We start from the raw sequence: 16051 nt of genomic DNA, 5'->3' as shown, positions 1-16051 counted from the left end.
AGTGCACATACACCTGAACTAGCTGCTGGCTGTAGGGAGCTGAACTGGATGGACGGGATTCTGCTTCCCGTGAGAAACAAAACCGCCTCTGTCCGTTGATGATGGATCCCCCCAAATGCCCTGGGCTTCCATGGTGAGAATCTGCAAGTATAAGTGGATTGCGAGCTCCAACTTGGAATTTCTTCAACTGACCCGTACCTCATACTTGTTGTGTCTCATAATGCACCATGATTTACGCTTAAATCTCCTCTTAATCAGCCCTGGCATGAAGGAGTTCGACACCTGGCCTCGAGGAGTGAGATTTTGTGGAATGAATATCCGTACCTAGGCGGATGGAAGGATTCGGCTTTGGAGCTATCGGCTCTGGTGTCTTCTTCAAAGCTGGGCATGGTGGCTGGGTCCACGCTAAGAACGCATGTCCTATCTTTATCTCAGGCCGTCTCAAGGCTCAAGTCATGGATGCTTATCAGGGGACGACTTCCCATTTAATTTGTGCGACCAGGTCAGATTATCATCTAAGAGATGCTGCATGCAAGAGGTGAAGATTGCTTCCAATCTCTGTAATTCTTGTCCTACCACATAGAACTGCCTCTCTGTTAGGGATTACCTCTTCCAGATGAACCGCAATGGAGGTATCCGATACTTGTGTCCTGCAGCTTTCGTAAAACAAACCCTCTCCCATTGGATCGCAGTCTGCCCTAGCCTTTAATGCTTAGCGCAAAACGTCATGGCTTGCGGCTTAGATTGAGCCCGATGATGGAGCTGTCCCTTCTAAAAACGGGCAACGGCCGCCGCTGAACAACACCTACAAATCTAGGCATTTGATCAACGTTCTGTTAGGTTACCTATATACCATGATCCGGTATTTCGAGTTCAAAGTGGTCTTCACTCCCCACCAACATAACCAACATAACCAACTCGCTGCCTGCTGCTTCTGAGTTAAATCCGGACTAAATATGCTAGAATTCCAAATGCTCAACTCATCAATGCAAGGAGGCAATCTTGTCAGCCACAGCCACGATGGAGCGGCACGCAACGTATATCACCCTCACCGAACCTCTGGGCTACTTCTCTGAATTTGATGCTTCTCGAATACAACGTTGTATCCAGTGCACATATAAGCTGCTTAGTCTTATAGATGATACTGCAGACTCTTAATTGGACGCCATCACTTGTCACAACTCACGTCGAACCCGGTCTCTTCTTGCCAGCAGCTGAAGTCTCGATATCTGGATGCGGATGGGTCTGCGTTAGGCTCATCTGTTAGTCATCACCACATCGAACCACAAGTTACAGAACAGAAGGACTCCATTTCATGTCGGTTGCTTCTGCCAATGTCGACTCACTCTTCGCCTCGTGGAGCAACTACAGCGCAGATACGAGCGGGAGTTGGGTCAGTGTGGGTATTCCCGTTCCCATCTTGACCTTTGCCTGGGCCCTATTCGTTGATGAGAGCCTGTTACAGTAGTGCCAAACCTACCATGTGGACGGACCAGCCGAGTGGGCTATTTTCAGCAACACCCGTCCATCCACCCTTAAGGTAATCAGTGGAATCCATGCGCTCCAGTCTTATTCTTCAGCTCATCTCTACCGTAACCATACGGTTTACAATTACCGGCAGTCTCCTCTATTGTCATCGAGAACTCTATGCAAAGGAATAAGCTCGTAAATCAGTAACCCTTCTGTATACCGAGATGATCTGTTTTACTAGCTCCAGTCACACAATCCATTCACAAACCTTGTCCCTCAATTGCTGCCGATTCCCCCGTCAACGTTAACCGATGATATGCCTTCCCTCTTGGTTGCCCGGAATCTGGTTTTGATGTCCCCATCAACCTCCACTTCGCTTCAAAGTCCCCCATCCATCGATATACCCGACATCTTCTAGCAAATTCCAAGCCAGCCGCATCATTGCCATGTCAATATCTCATGTTTTATCTCGCTCACCATCTCGATGAGTTGCCAGCTCATCATTGGGTCATCATAGCGTTCAGTCAATGATTTAGACCCCTGAACCCTCTTCCTCACCTTCAACTACACCCTCTCGCCAGTAGCACAGTCTCAGTTGCCCACCCCAAAATCTTCCAGCCACCATCAGAGCATGAAGTATCCTGCTCCCCGTTGACGACATTTCGTATATCCTATTCTCTAGTAGTGATTCGAGGTGGAGGAGGTCACACGGCTGGCCAACTGACACATGCAGATCTACGTAGCCTGTCTCGCAACTGCTTGGCTCTATCACCAGACATGTACCAACTTTGTTGCCTCACTTACTGAAGGTAGGTAACTTACCCTGCGGCCTTGTTGTATTGTAGGACTTGCTGGTTTCACGATTAATAAGCTACAACGGGACTTGGAAACGACCAAACACTTTGGCCGCTATGACCGCCTTTTGAGCTGATGTTTCTTGGTCTTATTGGCGTGCTCTCTATAAACACATCATCTTGAAGCGGCTTGTACTTTATGTACCACCTAGTAAAGAACTTACGTTTCACGATCAACTAACTAATGTAGTTGCAGTATCTAACTGCGGCTCCCAACAGATGCTACTAGCTGCATCGGGGTTGTCTTAGATCCAACACAAACACCATCCTCAGGTTCAGCTTACTAGTAAATTCGTAGTGCGATTTCATTGACTATCTTCTGGACGCTGACCATCTAGCCCAGCAACCCAGCATCTCTAGCCTCGTCAATTTAGTCATTCAGTCGTACGAGCAATCTCCGCAAACAAGCGGCTCCTCCCTTTCCCCAAGTTCCCTACCTATAATTAACGGCATACGAATGAATGAACACCATCATTGCTTCTTCCCACAGACATTATTGCGCCCGCGACCCAAACAAAACGCTCTACGCCTTCGATTTGCCCTTCACTTCAGATCGAAATGTGTACTCCACCGTAATAGATGGGCTTCCTTTCAGCCACGACTCCGTAACTCGTCTCAATCGCCTGTCAACCTCCCCAACCTCATCCATGTTTCTGAACTGTAGGGCCAGGTCTGGCTTCGTAGCTCGACCAGACTTCATGAACTCAACAGTAGCAGCTTGTAGCTCACACATTTGAACCTCGATCTTGACCGAGAGGTTCAGTGTGGAATCGTTTTGTGATATTGTTTCAAGAGGAAGTCTTGTCGACGCAATGCGTTTCAATCTCCCTCCGTTTGCATGAATACGCTGTCGCTTCATGAGAAGGTGTCTAGAATCCAAACCCGCGCTTTCTGAAGTTGAAACGCTTGAACAGCGTCGCTGTCGCTTGAATGATCTCGAGTCGAATCCCTCTTTGTGCTGGTCATGAACATGATCTAGCGGTGCTGGGTTGTAACCACCAGCAGCTTCTTCGTCCGGCGATGTGGCTTGTGGTGGTGGTGTTCTTTGAAGTAGCACCTGTAGAGAGTGCGACCACGGCTTGATTCCTTGGGTTTGACTTCGTTCAGAATCCTTCATGCCTCTGCGAGGGGCCAGATGATTGTGTGGTACTTGATCGGACAACCAAGATTGCGCATAGGCCTGAGATGAGAATTCCCCAGGGCTAGAAGGATGCTAGCCTTCCTGGTCCTCAGAGTTCGCATGACTGATGTGCAATATTTCCTTAAGATGTGCGTCCGAGTCGTCACGGCTGTTGCTCATCGGCGCATTTCTGCGGTTAAGTAGTCCATTGCCATACCAAACTTGGTCCGACCGACGTCTGCCTTGGGATGCTGTGGGACCACTTCCAGGGAGCAAGCGGCTTTGTCTCAACTCGTCACCACTTCGTCTGTTGACTGACGGTATCAAACTACCCCGAGAAGACCTCTGGGCTCTGGCCAAGATACTGTTGGTGGATTGTCGATCACGACGAGTTGAGTTATCGACACCAGTAGGGTCTGATGATGGCGGTGTTTGTAGATTTGCCGGCAGTGTTAATTGCAAGTCTGGCATTGAATTGCGAATTGACTGCTGCCCCAAGAGAGGCCTGAAAGGCTGGCTTAAGAAAGAAGGAACCTCACGACGTGGAGATGTGTGAGGAGATAGAACGGCATTTGGCGCAGCAAATGGGAGGTCGGATGAGGACTCGTTATCACTTTCGTCTTCGTATTCTTCTTCCTCGTATTCACGAAACAGGTTGAGGAGTGATTCTGACAGTTCCTTCAGCGGAAGGCGCCGATGATGAGAGACACTCGTCAAATAGCTCCTTGTATGAGGAATTTCAGGTGTGGCAGTCTCATCTGTTGCGATTTGGATCGGCTCATCCCTTGATGGGCGAAAATAGTCATCGATGTTGCCGAAACGATGGTTTGGAGCTAATCCTCGACGCCGAGAGCTAGATTGCAATTCATCTCGGACAGGAGGAGTGGCAGCTCGTCGAGGTGTTACATGCACAGGGATTAGTCCTTCTGTGCCGTCCAGGTCGGTCGAAGCGGTTTCCCTCCGTGAAAGATTGACTGTTAATCGTGTCCTCATCATCTCCCGAACTTCCGGGGCTTTCTTAGGACCCCTCGTCCTGTCCAGGTTTCCAGATCGTGAGTCTTTCTTGGGTGAAGCGGGAACAGTAAAAGCACCGGGAGAAGTCCTTTCGCCACTTCCAGATACGTCAGTACCGACAAGAACTCTCCCAGGCTCATCGTTCAAAGAACCGACAAGTTCTTGGTCGGCCAACAAGAGATCATCTTCTATGCCATCGACACGTGTTTCGTCACTCAGCCTTGGCTCAACCGTCTTCGAAGCCCACGGCAGAAGTGATAGGCTATTCTCCAACGCCATCGGCTTGTGTTGAGGTTCTTTGTCACCCAAAACCTTCTTGGTGTAAACAGAATCACACAGATTCTGGAAGCAACTAAGGACGGCTGGTTCGTCCACGAAAAGAAGTTCATCTTTCGAGGGCGACACATTGGGGTCGTACGATCCAGGTGAACACTGAATGCTAAGTTGCATAAATGCGTTGGAGGGTGCTCGCGATTTCTCGGGTGAAAATAGAACCGTAGAAATACTCGATCTGAAAATAGAAACTAGCTTCTTTCCCGTGCTTCTGGACGATGAAATGGGTCGTGAGTCAACCGAGATGAAAGCTCCCTTCCCCTTGATGATATTGGCATCGGAGTCAGGCTTGGGTAAGGAGGCTACAATTCTCAATTTTTTGGACTGTAATTCGGTCGAAGTTCCTCCAGTGTGAGAGTCTGATGACACCGCCACGAGCTGAGTTGTTAGAGTGTGACTAAATACTTGTGTGATTGCCTCTCGGGTGCTTGGTGCTGAGCATGGCGTGTAAACCCACGGCTGGATTGAGCTACCAGGCACTCTGAATGATAGTCTGATGTGTGGAAGTGCGATCGCATAACTCTCCAGGAGCCGTCGGATATCTGCCAGGGTCTTTCGGCTCACTTTGATAGCGTTTTGTTTCCGAACAGGAAGGTTTTGAAACAAATTCAAAGCTTGGACAGTTGTTCCGACAGGAGCGGAAACGGGCTGTTGTCTGCTAATCCCGCCTGATTTTGTGTTTAAGAGGAGCAGTGATGCAATGGGATCCTGGGCTGTTCGAGTTGTGATTTTGATCGTAGCCAGATAGTTGGCACTAGCAAGAGCCTCACCACGAAAACCAAGTGTCTCGCCGCCTTTCAAATGAAGTTCGTCGAAGTTTTGGAGCTTGCTCGTATGAGACCGACGGCCCAATGATTTGAAATCGTCCACCTGTATCCCACAACCATTGTCCCGGACTTGAACTTTGTCGACGGTGTTGGGAGCAACCGTGATTTCGATAGATGTAGCACCCGCGTCAATACTATTATCAACAAGCTCCTTGACCATGGAGAGAGGGTCTAGAAGCGAAGAGGAGGACCGTAGGAGGTGTGCTGAAGAAGGCGGCAACGCAGATATTGACATTGTGATAGTGAGATGGCTTGAAGATGGAATTGAGATATGAATCTCCCAGGTAGTTTATGCTGCATTAAGATACAGCATCTGGTTGCCCGAGAGACTAACACGGATCATGTGGATATTATGCTGGTGGAGTTATAAAAGAAGGGGAATTAAAGCAGGGGGTGTTGGAGAAGAGGAAGATGAAAGGGAAGAAAAACAATTGAGACGAGCGGTGATTCTCGTCTGCCTTCCAACAATTCAAGAACATACCTACCTAGAGAGATTCTTTGAGGAAGGAGGTGATTCAGCCTCTTACCTTAGTTCCCCTTAGTCCTTCCTTCCGACTAACACATCACACACAAGATGCACACCAGCTGCTGCCAAGAGGTTAGAGAGGTCCGATCAAGGTACGTACCTCCAGTCCCTGCATTCCATCCTATGGATTAGGTAGTACCTCATCCAACCCGGGAGCCTCCAGGGCACCATTCTGTCCCTGTTCCCCTGTGACGTGACCTTTCAGCCCCGCTGTGAGTAGCCCCGCGTTGTCTTTGGCGGATGGCGGATAGAAACCATTGCTAAGCTTCCTTTCATGAACCTAAACCATCCTCCGACCTTGTCTTTTAGTTATCTACCCATCTCACTAGATTGCGACGACAGCTTCACCCCAGTTGCCACATACAGAAATTCTCTATTGCAGCATCCAACTTGATCTCAATCTCAAATTCCGACAATGTCTCTCAAGGGCCCCTCTCCGCAACACCACGATGGCTCTGGCCTGCGCATCGGCATTGTCCACGCTCGTTGGAACTCAACCATCATTGACCCTCTTGTGACCGGCGCCAAGGAGAAGCTCCTCGCAGCTGGTGTCAAGGAGTCCAATATTGTCATCCAGTCTTGCCCTGGCTCCTGGGAGCTCCCCATTGCCGTCCAGCGGTAACCTCCCCATTCGTTTGTACCCGTTGATGCCGAGTCGCTGACGTATTGCCATTTTCTAGCCTGTTCTCCGCTTCTCAGATCCAAGGCACCTCGACTGGCGGTCCTTCGGCAACCGATCTTCTGGCCTCATCCACTACCGATCTCACCTCTCTTCCCGCCTCCTCAGGCGCCTTTGATGCTATCATCGCTGTCGGCGTTCTAATTAAGGGAGAGACTATGCACTTTGAGTATATTGCCGAGTCAACTTGCCAGGGCCTTATGCGTGTGCAGCTCGACACTGGCGTTCCCGTCATTCTTGGTGTCCTGACCGTTCTGACCGAGGACCAGGCGAAGGCTCGTGCCGGTGTCGACGGTAAAGGTCACAACCATGGAGAGGATTGGGGTCTGGCGGCTGTCGAGATGGGTGTCAAGAGAAAGGAGTGGGCCAACGGCACCATTGATGGTTAGAACAGCAACGTGCATGACAAATGATAAAATATCGCATTTTGGACAAGGCGTGGACAACCATTGCGCCCGTCAACGAATCGATGAAAGCATGACTCGGGCCACAGATGTATACCATTTCGAAAATGACCTCCCAATTAGTCAATTACCGCATAACGATGAATCTATCATGCGCCAGTCTCAGTCCTAATGAGCCGGTGCTTATCATATCTTTCCCCACGACGCCCGGGTGAAAAGCACTTCTAGAATATACAATTGTATGTGGCTCTCCACTCGGCGGTTGAGTATTTCAACCCATGGATATCCAGATGCAAAAATAGAGCATATAAACCAATCTTACCTCCGTCTCTTTTGTAACAATTCCACACTCACTAATCCTTCGAATTATATCATGGTTCCAAAATCGCTTCCCAGTCCCTTCTTTGACTTCCACATGCTACGCTTCTTGTCTCGTTTGGCCTTCATCGCCTCCCATCCTTCCTCGTCATCATCATCTGAACCGTCGCCTGCGGCGCTTACCACGTTGATAGTAGACTTGCCCTTGGGGTCATCCCAGCGACCCAGCGCTCCAGACATGGTGTTGGTTCGTCGGTGCGGATCGGGGGTTGCAGCAGCCGGCATTTGAGATACTGGGCGATATCGGCCGGGAAGACCAATGTTGCTTCGCTCGGATGGTGCAATTGACGGAGTGTATCCCATAGGGGGCATGCCGTGAATCGAACCAGCGTATCCGCCAGGTGGTGGCAGGAAGGGAGCGCCTGAAGGTGGCGCAACCATGCTCATGGTACGCATTCCGGCGTCCATACGGCGGGGAGGCTCTAAAGCTGGCTCAAGCATCATTGAGTGGCGGGAAGAGAGGTCATTCATAGATTGAGTGGCAGAGAGTCCTCCATAAGGTTGCATCGGTGGCATCATCCCGGGTTGCTGCTGCTGCTGGTTGTTGGTAGCCATCATTTGCATAAACTGCATCTGCATCTGCATGAACTGTGACATCTGCTGGGTCATTTGAAGCTGTGCCTGGTCTCCCACAGTGAGCTGTGGTGGCGCCATGGGCATAGGCATCTGCTGTTGAGACATGCCCATACCTGGCATATTGTACATACCGCCCATGCCGTTCATGACACCTTGGGGCGTGTTGTCGAAAGGAGGTCCTTGGGGCCCGTTCATGCCAGGGATGAACTTCTGGCCATTCGCGTTAGGACCGCCGCGGCGCATAGCTCTTGAGCGTTCCTCACTGGCGATCACGCCAACCAACCCTCCGGGGGGCAAGGATTGCTGAGACTCTGAGGCAGGAAGACCGCCGCTGAAAGTGAGCGACTCCCGCATAGCAGGCTTTGCGATACCTGCACCAACGAAAGGGTCCTGAGGAAGACCGCGGGCGAATGCAGGCAGCATCGAATGGCGCTGATTTTGACTACTGCTCTCGCCCATCGCCGAGCCAGGCCTTGGGGGCGCCAGCTGGGTTGATGCTCGCAGGTTGGGGTTGGAGCCCATGGTGCTGAGTCTAGCAGGTGGTCGGTTCTTGCTGGGGAAGCCGTGAGCCTGCAGAATGGCCAAAGGAACCTCCTCGTCGTCATCCTCGTCAGAAGCACCTGCCGGGGGTCCGGGAGATGGTGTCTTCGTGAGGTGAAGTTGGGGTGCACTCATGGAGCTGGCCAGGCCGGGCCTTTCATGTGATTGCATATCAGGCTGCTCTCCAGTGACTTTCATCATCTGCTGTCGATAGACTGCCATGTGAGCCTCCTGCTTTCTCCTCTGCTTTGCTTGCTGCTTGGACTTCTCGATCTCGTCCTCGTCATCATCATAATTGATTTCATCGTCATCGTCATCGTTGGGGGTTGACTGCATTACTCCATCGCTGGAATCGTGACGCTCCTTGTCTTTTCGGTATCTTTCGAACTGGGCCGGGGTCATGACCTTGTTGTTGCGTGGTGGGCTAGGGGCTCGAGAATTGAAACGGTTGGTGATGCGCGAAGAATGAGCGGAAGTCCCTTCGAACAAATTGTCGTCTCCTCTGTTGAAGCTGCTGTTCAGAGGCTTCCTCTCGAACGATGAAAAGGAATCTTCGTTTCGTCGGTAACGGCCGGAAGGGGGGTTGGAGCTACTGGACTCGGAAAGCAACCTTCCGACTGCGATGGAATCCTGCAGTAACTTTGCGTCTTCATCCTCAATGATATCAGACGGCCGGTTCGACGTCTTGAAGGAACTCTGGTGGCGCGGAACAGGGGGTGGCACATCATCGAGCTCAGGGGTCCCAGGTTGAGATCCGAGAAGATTGTCGTCCTCGTTGCGGCTGTGCCACGACTCAGGGCCAGGCTCAACCTTGGTGATCTTGTTGATACTCAGAGGGGGTGGTTGGATGGGTCGGTTGCTGGTCAGTGAGCGAGGAGCTGCGGACCCGTCAGCCCTCATGGTGGCGACGCTCGCTCTCTTGTCGAAGGACGAGAACATGGAGCCGAAATCACCTCCCATATCCATGCCCCCATTCTCCATCTCTAACTTTGGCGGCGTAGCAGTGCTGGTTGTCGATTCGGTCAAGCCTCTAGATCTTCCACTAAAAGCATCCTGTTGAATGGCTGGAACGGGAGGGATGTCGTTGTTGTCAATCTTTGGGGAAGACGCGTTGTGTTTTTTCTGGACCCCAAAAGAAAATGTTCGACCCGCTCGGTTCAGAAATCCGGACCCGCTGGATTTTACTCCAGGTCGAGGAGCGATCTCGTGCAAGTTCTTCTTCTGTGAATGGGAATATTTGGGATCGTCCTGACCCTCGAGATTCGTAGAAGACGGAGCAGTCGAGGCATTGCTGTGCCTTGATGAGGTATCAGTTGATGTGGCTTTGGTCGTATTAGAGGCCCCACTTCCCCTGGAAAGGAGTCAGCGCCATGATGCATGACTTAGGTTGTGTTATTTTTATCTTTCCAGAACCAACGGCAGTCGTGCAACATTCCTTGGCGAGTCACACAGGCAGAGGAGGTAGGAGGCGGGGGATCGAGGGAAAAAAAACTCACCTGTTTCCACTCTTGAGGTCGGCAAACATGTTATCTTCAGTGTCAAGTTCCAGGTGACTAGGCTTAGGAATGTGATGACCAGAGTTCCTGGCCATTCTGGCGCCTCCGTCAAATGATTTGCCGAGCGCAGGGTCTGTACGCTCAATAACTCGGAATGACGATTGCTCTGGTGTTACTGAAGCATGCTGAAAATCCTCCGAGGTTGCGGTTGACTTCCGCCTGTTAAACGCAACACCGAATCTAGGCATGTAGAAGGTATAATAATAGAATATGGGTTTGGGATTAGATACAACCCATAAAAGAACTCAGAACGGTCCGAGCTGAGCTGAAGTTATTGGTACTGTTTTAGCGATCGATATACGGCGGCGTTTTGGACCTGGTAATATGAAATCGAAACGAAGATGTGGAAAAAAGACTGCAGGTCGTGCGTTGATGCGGCGTTTGATAACGATAGCGAGGGTATTCGAACCGAACCGTGTCAAGCAAACAAGATGCGTATGATAGATGCGGATAACTGCATGATTGAGGGATCGCCGGTCAGCTGGTGTTGGTGACAAATGATGCACTGAAAGTTGTCGCAAATGTTCCAAGGCACTGCAAATAAAGGAATTGAGCAGCAAAGATAACGGCAGAGCAGTAGCAATAAGCAGTGCCAATACAGCCGTGGGTTTAGGTATACAGGATCCGGGACAAGAGGCTTTGTCGGAATGAAGAGAGTCGAGACAAGTTCCAGAGAAGAAACATAAATAATCCGGGTGGTTGGAGGCATGTGTCATTGATCCAAGGCAAAGAGAGTTGAGACTCACATTATGATCTCCAGAAACGAAAGACGATTTGTATTAGGAGTAAAAAGTGGCTGGTTAAAGCCGGAACAAGACGGTCGGGCAAAGGCGAGAGCGAGAGTGAAAGCATGTAATGTATGTATACGGATAGAAAGTAAGACGATAGAGGCTCAGTCTTAGTCGTCCCGTATCGACTCAGAGTCTCTCTTTTCGATGGGCAGAGACAGACTGATTGAATAAGACTTGACAGGCGGCCAACGTCAACGACAGAGACACAACAGTAAAAAAGTTAGGAAGCGGAGATGATTAGGGGGGGGAAGAAGCGAGTGGTGGTGGTGAGGTTTGAACGAAAAGAAAGATGGCGAACGAGCAGAAGCGTGTCCAGCCTAGACCTGACCTGACCAATTCAGTGGTGGCCCGACAGGCTGCATAGAAGGTACATGCTACAGTACAAACAGCACAGTCAGTACAGTTAATGGATCCAATTCAATCCAATCGACATGGATATTTAGGGCCATGGATAAGTGAACGGCCAAGCACAGGCAGACCTCGAGAGCGCACCTAGACGGGGTTCGGGGGTCGCACAGTGCAAATGCTGAAAGAGTGTGCGCTCTATTAAACCCCCGTGGACAGCGCACGGCCTCCGTCTCGATAGAGAGAAGACTCGCTTTCTCAGAGCCAGTGAGCGAATGTGGAATGAGTTGCTTCTGCGATTGATGCTGTTTGATTCGATTGGAATTAGTTGGTATTATAACGTTGCGATCCCTATGGAAGAGTATGGACAAAAGAGTGGTGTATAGAGTAACCGAGGTGAGTAAGTCAAGAATAAAGACACATAACAGACCTCCATATAATAGCTGTTGTGGCTATAACAAACTTTCGATCAACTCAAGTCAAAGCCCGGCAACTCTCATCAAGTGAAATTCTGTGGAATCGGAGGCTACATATCAGCTCAATCGCATCAGAATGTTACTAGACAGATGGCCCAAGTTAATGGTCCCCGTAGACTCATCGTCACAGCCCGTTCATCGAGTCCGTCCTAGCCCGTATCCTTTCCCGACTACCACCTCGCTAGCGTCGTTGCTCCATAAGAACAGGCAACCCTTGTCTTGGAGGCACGGTCACCGCTGAACCAAGAGGGAGAGCCAGAGCCGCGGCCATGGCTTCGCCAATAGCATCCATAATTTGGGAGTGAGCATGTGGTATTGTACAGGTTCAGCTGGCCCTAGATCAGACCTACACGACAACTGATGCTACGAATGCAAATGCAGGCAGATCAAAACATGACATGGCTTGACGCATGTCCCAATGGAACACGATTGTCTCATGACATCTGAAACAATATCTCAAAGCCTTATTTCTTGAAGTGGCAGCAATAATCAAGAGCTGATACTGAGGCTTGCTCATCTAAAAAGAGGCGTGGGCCAAGCCTTGACGGGCAAAGCCGCAAAGGCTCAATAGTTCCGATAATTCAGCTACGGCACCTCCTCAAAGCCGCAAAGTGCAGAAACACTAATGATGAAATGCTGCACTTTAAGCCGGACATATCAAGAAGCCGGTGCGCTAGTTGCAGGGGGAAATTGCGTGGCATTTAAGACACAACCAACAACGTCAATAGCGCTGTTGCTTGCATTTAGACCATGATCATGACCTCTCCTGGAAATCCCTTCAGCCTTGGGGATGTATGGCAGATGGGAGCTATGTGGATAAGCCAGCATGAATATTTTCTTCGTGAGACAGTCTAAGCCCGGCCGACGCTGAGTGAGCTGGGTGTATGACGAGCCAATGGGTTATGGTACCGGGCTTCAACGTTTCACGAATTCATTGTTTTGCTGACGCGACTTCTTCTCGATCATGGAGACTTCCGTCGACTTTCTATGTATTACACGACACGATATCCGTGGCCCAATTCTATATCCCAGTTTTATCCTGAGTAAAATATGGAGAAGAAGAAAACAAGAAGGTATCCTGGAATAAGCCACAAGGGGACTTCCCCGTCGTCTACTAGTTGCTGGAATAGGCCAAGAGTTGGTTATTTTTGTCATTGATGATTGATATAAGGTAGGTAGGTAATGATTGGCAGTTTTAGTAGAATGCTCAATATCACGGTGTAGTTCTGCACTTCAACATTGATCGTGAATAGACATACATAAACAAAAGTCGTCATTCAGATATAGTTGATCGATCTGTGCTAATAATGGCCCCTTGATGTTTTTTTTATTTATGTACAAGGCATTGCTGTAATCTCTATTCAATACGCGCACAGTATATCCATAGGTTGACTAGACTAAAGAGAAATACTGGAGTTCTTGTGGAGATAAGGGTTCAATGCTTGATTCTGCTTGGCATTTATTGACTCACAGCTACCTCTGTCATTGACTGAGACTCGACATTCGTCTGTTCTATTGCGTTCGAGCATCAGATATAATAGTACAAGGCAATAACAGCCCGGGGCCTTCGGATATTGGATCTCAAAGAGAGTTGAGTTACCTTAATCAATTAATTATTGGCTGCATTGCTTGCGCCGTTCCCGCCCTGGCCGTGACCCTTTCCATTCCATTCCCTTCTCAAGACCCCTGGAGCTTTGGGCTCTGGCTTGCCGAGTTACGGGCTTGGGGTTGCGGGCACAGGGGGGCAGTTCCCCACCACGATCCACGACAGCCGAGCAGCATCCACTGAAGGCCCCAAATCAGCGAGACACGAGCAGAAAATTCCACATGATATGAGCCTGTTGCTGCCTGTATTCATGGATGGGAGGATCTTTTACTCCTCCACTGTAACCTTGACCTTGACCATGACCTTGACCATGCTACTCTTGCTTTCGTGATGTGATTTCCTTTCCCATTTTAGATATCACTGGGTTTTTTATCTTTTTCAAACATGCCCTTGTTCCTCGCTGACGTCGTTGATCTACAGGAGGACCCGAGTCGACGATCTCATGAACAAGAACTCGGGCTTCACGACGTCTCTTCACTTGCAGAACCAGGACAAAACTTGGAAAGAAGCCGAGATCCAGGCATTGAGATAACTCAATCAATTATTGTGAACGCCGCCTCTCGCACTGTGCATGTATGCAACCTAATCGGGTACTAGGAAACTCATCGACACAGAAACTCAAACCTGATCAGGTCAAGTTCAGGTACGCGGCTCGTCAGTTGAAAATCATCACTCTTTTGAAAAAAATCAGAGCGAGTGGGAGGGCCCTCCCTTTTCCTTCTTAGCCCCTGTCCACCGAGTGGATCAGGATGGTCTTTTTTAGATCAAAGCTTGGCCAATGCTTCTTATTAGGGGCCCAACCGTGGAGAGACAAGATACCTAGTACCTATGTGAGGTTCGTATGGACTTTAGGGATGACTGTGGCACAAGGAGGAGGTTAATGGATACTCTGGGTGTTTTGAAGTTATTTCCATCTCGTGTTCTTGGACGTGTTAGTGACCATCGATGCCCAAGGCCTCGAAATTCAAACAGCTTCGTTCCTATCGAGGAACCACAATGCAATATGCTCATCGGTTTACGCAGCAGCTCGTGTACTGTACGAGTGAATATCTGTTGTGTACCGTGCCACGCCAACTTTGCTCTCCCGTTATTACACGGAGTGCGGACAGGGCTGGGACGGATGGAATACCTCGAGCCTTAAGGTTAAGAAACCAGGCGGAGCACGGCAAAGCAAGGGAGGCAATATGGCCGATGTGGATGGATGAATCATGGCTGAGCTCATGATGCATTTGCTGCTGACAGCTATTTACAGCCAAACTTTCCACAAACGTTTGCAGAGTGTCCGTCCAATGCTGATTCTCGAATTATTTCGAGCTGAGGAGCCACAGTTTTCGCAGAAGGCTGGGCTCCCTCGTCGCGGCTCCATCATCTCACGCCACCAGCTGCTGAGATGATCGCCTTGAGCGTTGGGACGTGGTCGATCACACAGTTGTTGGGTTACAGTTACTATTATTGCAGGCACACAAAAATCGAGGGCCATCACCCGATCCAACATCAACTCAAAGCTTGTTCTTGACCGGTTTGTCACAGCCCCTCTGTTTCTTCCTTCGAGTTTCCTGTATCACTTCGTATAGATGTTGAGATTCTCCACAGAACTGGGGACTGTGATTGCGATTTGCGATTGTCTTTTCGTTGTTTTTGTTGCCGTCTTTAAGAAGCGCGTACTATTTGGTTGGAGTTTTGCAAGATCAATCAGCAGACAATCTCACAAATGTGCAATTATTAACCGTGCAGCCCTTGCCTCGCTCTTTTCTCTTTCCCCCATTCGTCATCCATTGACTTGCTGGCCCAGATAAGGGTAATAATATGGAATCAGAATCTGAATGTTTCGTCATCAATGTCAATCTTTATCTTGTTCAAGGTTCTACTCAGACAGAGACAAAGATCATGGACTTGCAGGACTGGGACCAAAACAAGGCACATGAGAAGAATATGCATAGGTAGCAATGCTCCACCACCCAATTCTTTGTTGAGACGGTCACCCTACCCAGTATTTACCAGTTCCTTCAGCTGCGTTCGTCGTGGTTGAGACCATTCTTCCGGTTAGCTCTGATGACGGGTTCGTACAACATAGATAGACAATGCTGATGCACGTCAAGAGACATGAATTGCGCGTCCTGTACGGATCAACACGATCACCCCCGATACGCTAAGCTAGCTCGTTTGGTCGCATGCCGCACAGTGTAGGTGAGACATTCAAAGACAATAAGCATCATCAACAACATGACATGGCGGTTGATGATTGAAAATCTTCCGACTCATATCACAATGACTCTATCCCACAATCTAGGCAATCTATCGCAATCTGCATTCAACTTCTGTTGATACACAAAGGCATAGTGGACCTCAAGTTGAAAAGTGCCGATCGACAATCCTGAGGCACGCTTCCTGATACATTATATGCTTCAGGTGAGGTGAGTTGGTAGGGAAAGGCATGTGAAGACAGATGATGAGCCATAAGGTAAACCCAGCCACCAATAGTCATTGTAAATATTCATATTTACGACCTATATTTCGATGGGCAACGATAGATTCTTGAATAACTTAGTCCAGATG

General features: G+C 49.5%; 3 protein-coding genes across 3 annotated transcripts; 1 reads left to right on the top strand and 2 right to left on the bottom strand.

Annotated features, from left to right (window-relative positions):
• Positions 1-2847: 2847 nt before the first annotated feature.
• Positions 2848-5853, bottom strand: FPRO_00788 (uncharacterized protein; the record flags this gene model as incomplete). Its single annotated transcript, XM_031222536.1, has 2 exons — positions 2848-3526; positions 3662-5853. The coding sequence occupies 2 exons, from the start codon at positions 5851-5853 to the stop codon at positions 2848-2850; spliced, it is 2871 nt and encodes a 956-aa protein (XP_031075683.1).
• Positions 5854-6559: 706 nt separating this feature from the next.
• On the top strand, positions 6560-7212 carry FPRO_00789 (putative RIB4-6,7-dimethyl-8-ribityllumazine synthase; the record flags this gene model as incomplete). Its single annotated transcript, XM_031222525.1, has 2 exons — positions 6560-6762; positions 6825-7212. The coding sequence occupies 2 exons, from the start codon at positions 6560-6562 to the stop codon at positions 7210-7212; spliced, it is 591 nt and encodes a 196-aa protein (XP_031075682.1).
• A 381-nt stretch (positions 7213-7593) lies between these two features.
• FPRO_00790 (uncharacterized protein) lies at positions 7594-10465 on the bottom strand (the record flags this gene model as incomplete). The annotated part of the gene is made up of 2 exons (XM_031222514.1): positions 7594-10072; positions 10218-10465. The coding sequence occupies 2 exons, from the start codon at positions 10463-10465 to the stop codon at positions 7594-7596; spliced, it is 2727 nt and encodes a 908-aa protein (XP_031075681.1).
• Between the last annotated feature and the right edge of the window lie 5586 nt (positions 10466-16051).

The sequence above is a fragment of the Fusarium proliferatum genome, assembly GCF_900067095.1.
Source record: "Fusarium proliferatum ET1 genome assembly, contig: FPRO_scaffold001, whole genome shotgun sequence".
Classification (NCBI taxonomy): domain Eukaryota; kingdom Fungi; phylum Ascomycota; class Sordariomycetes; order Hypocreales; family Nectriaceae; genus Fusarium; species Fusarium proliferatum.
Note: the sequence above shows the minus strand (reverse complement) of the source record. Positions and strands in the feature narration are given on the sequence as shown.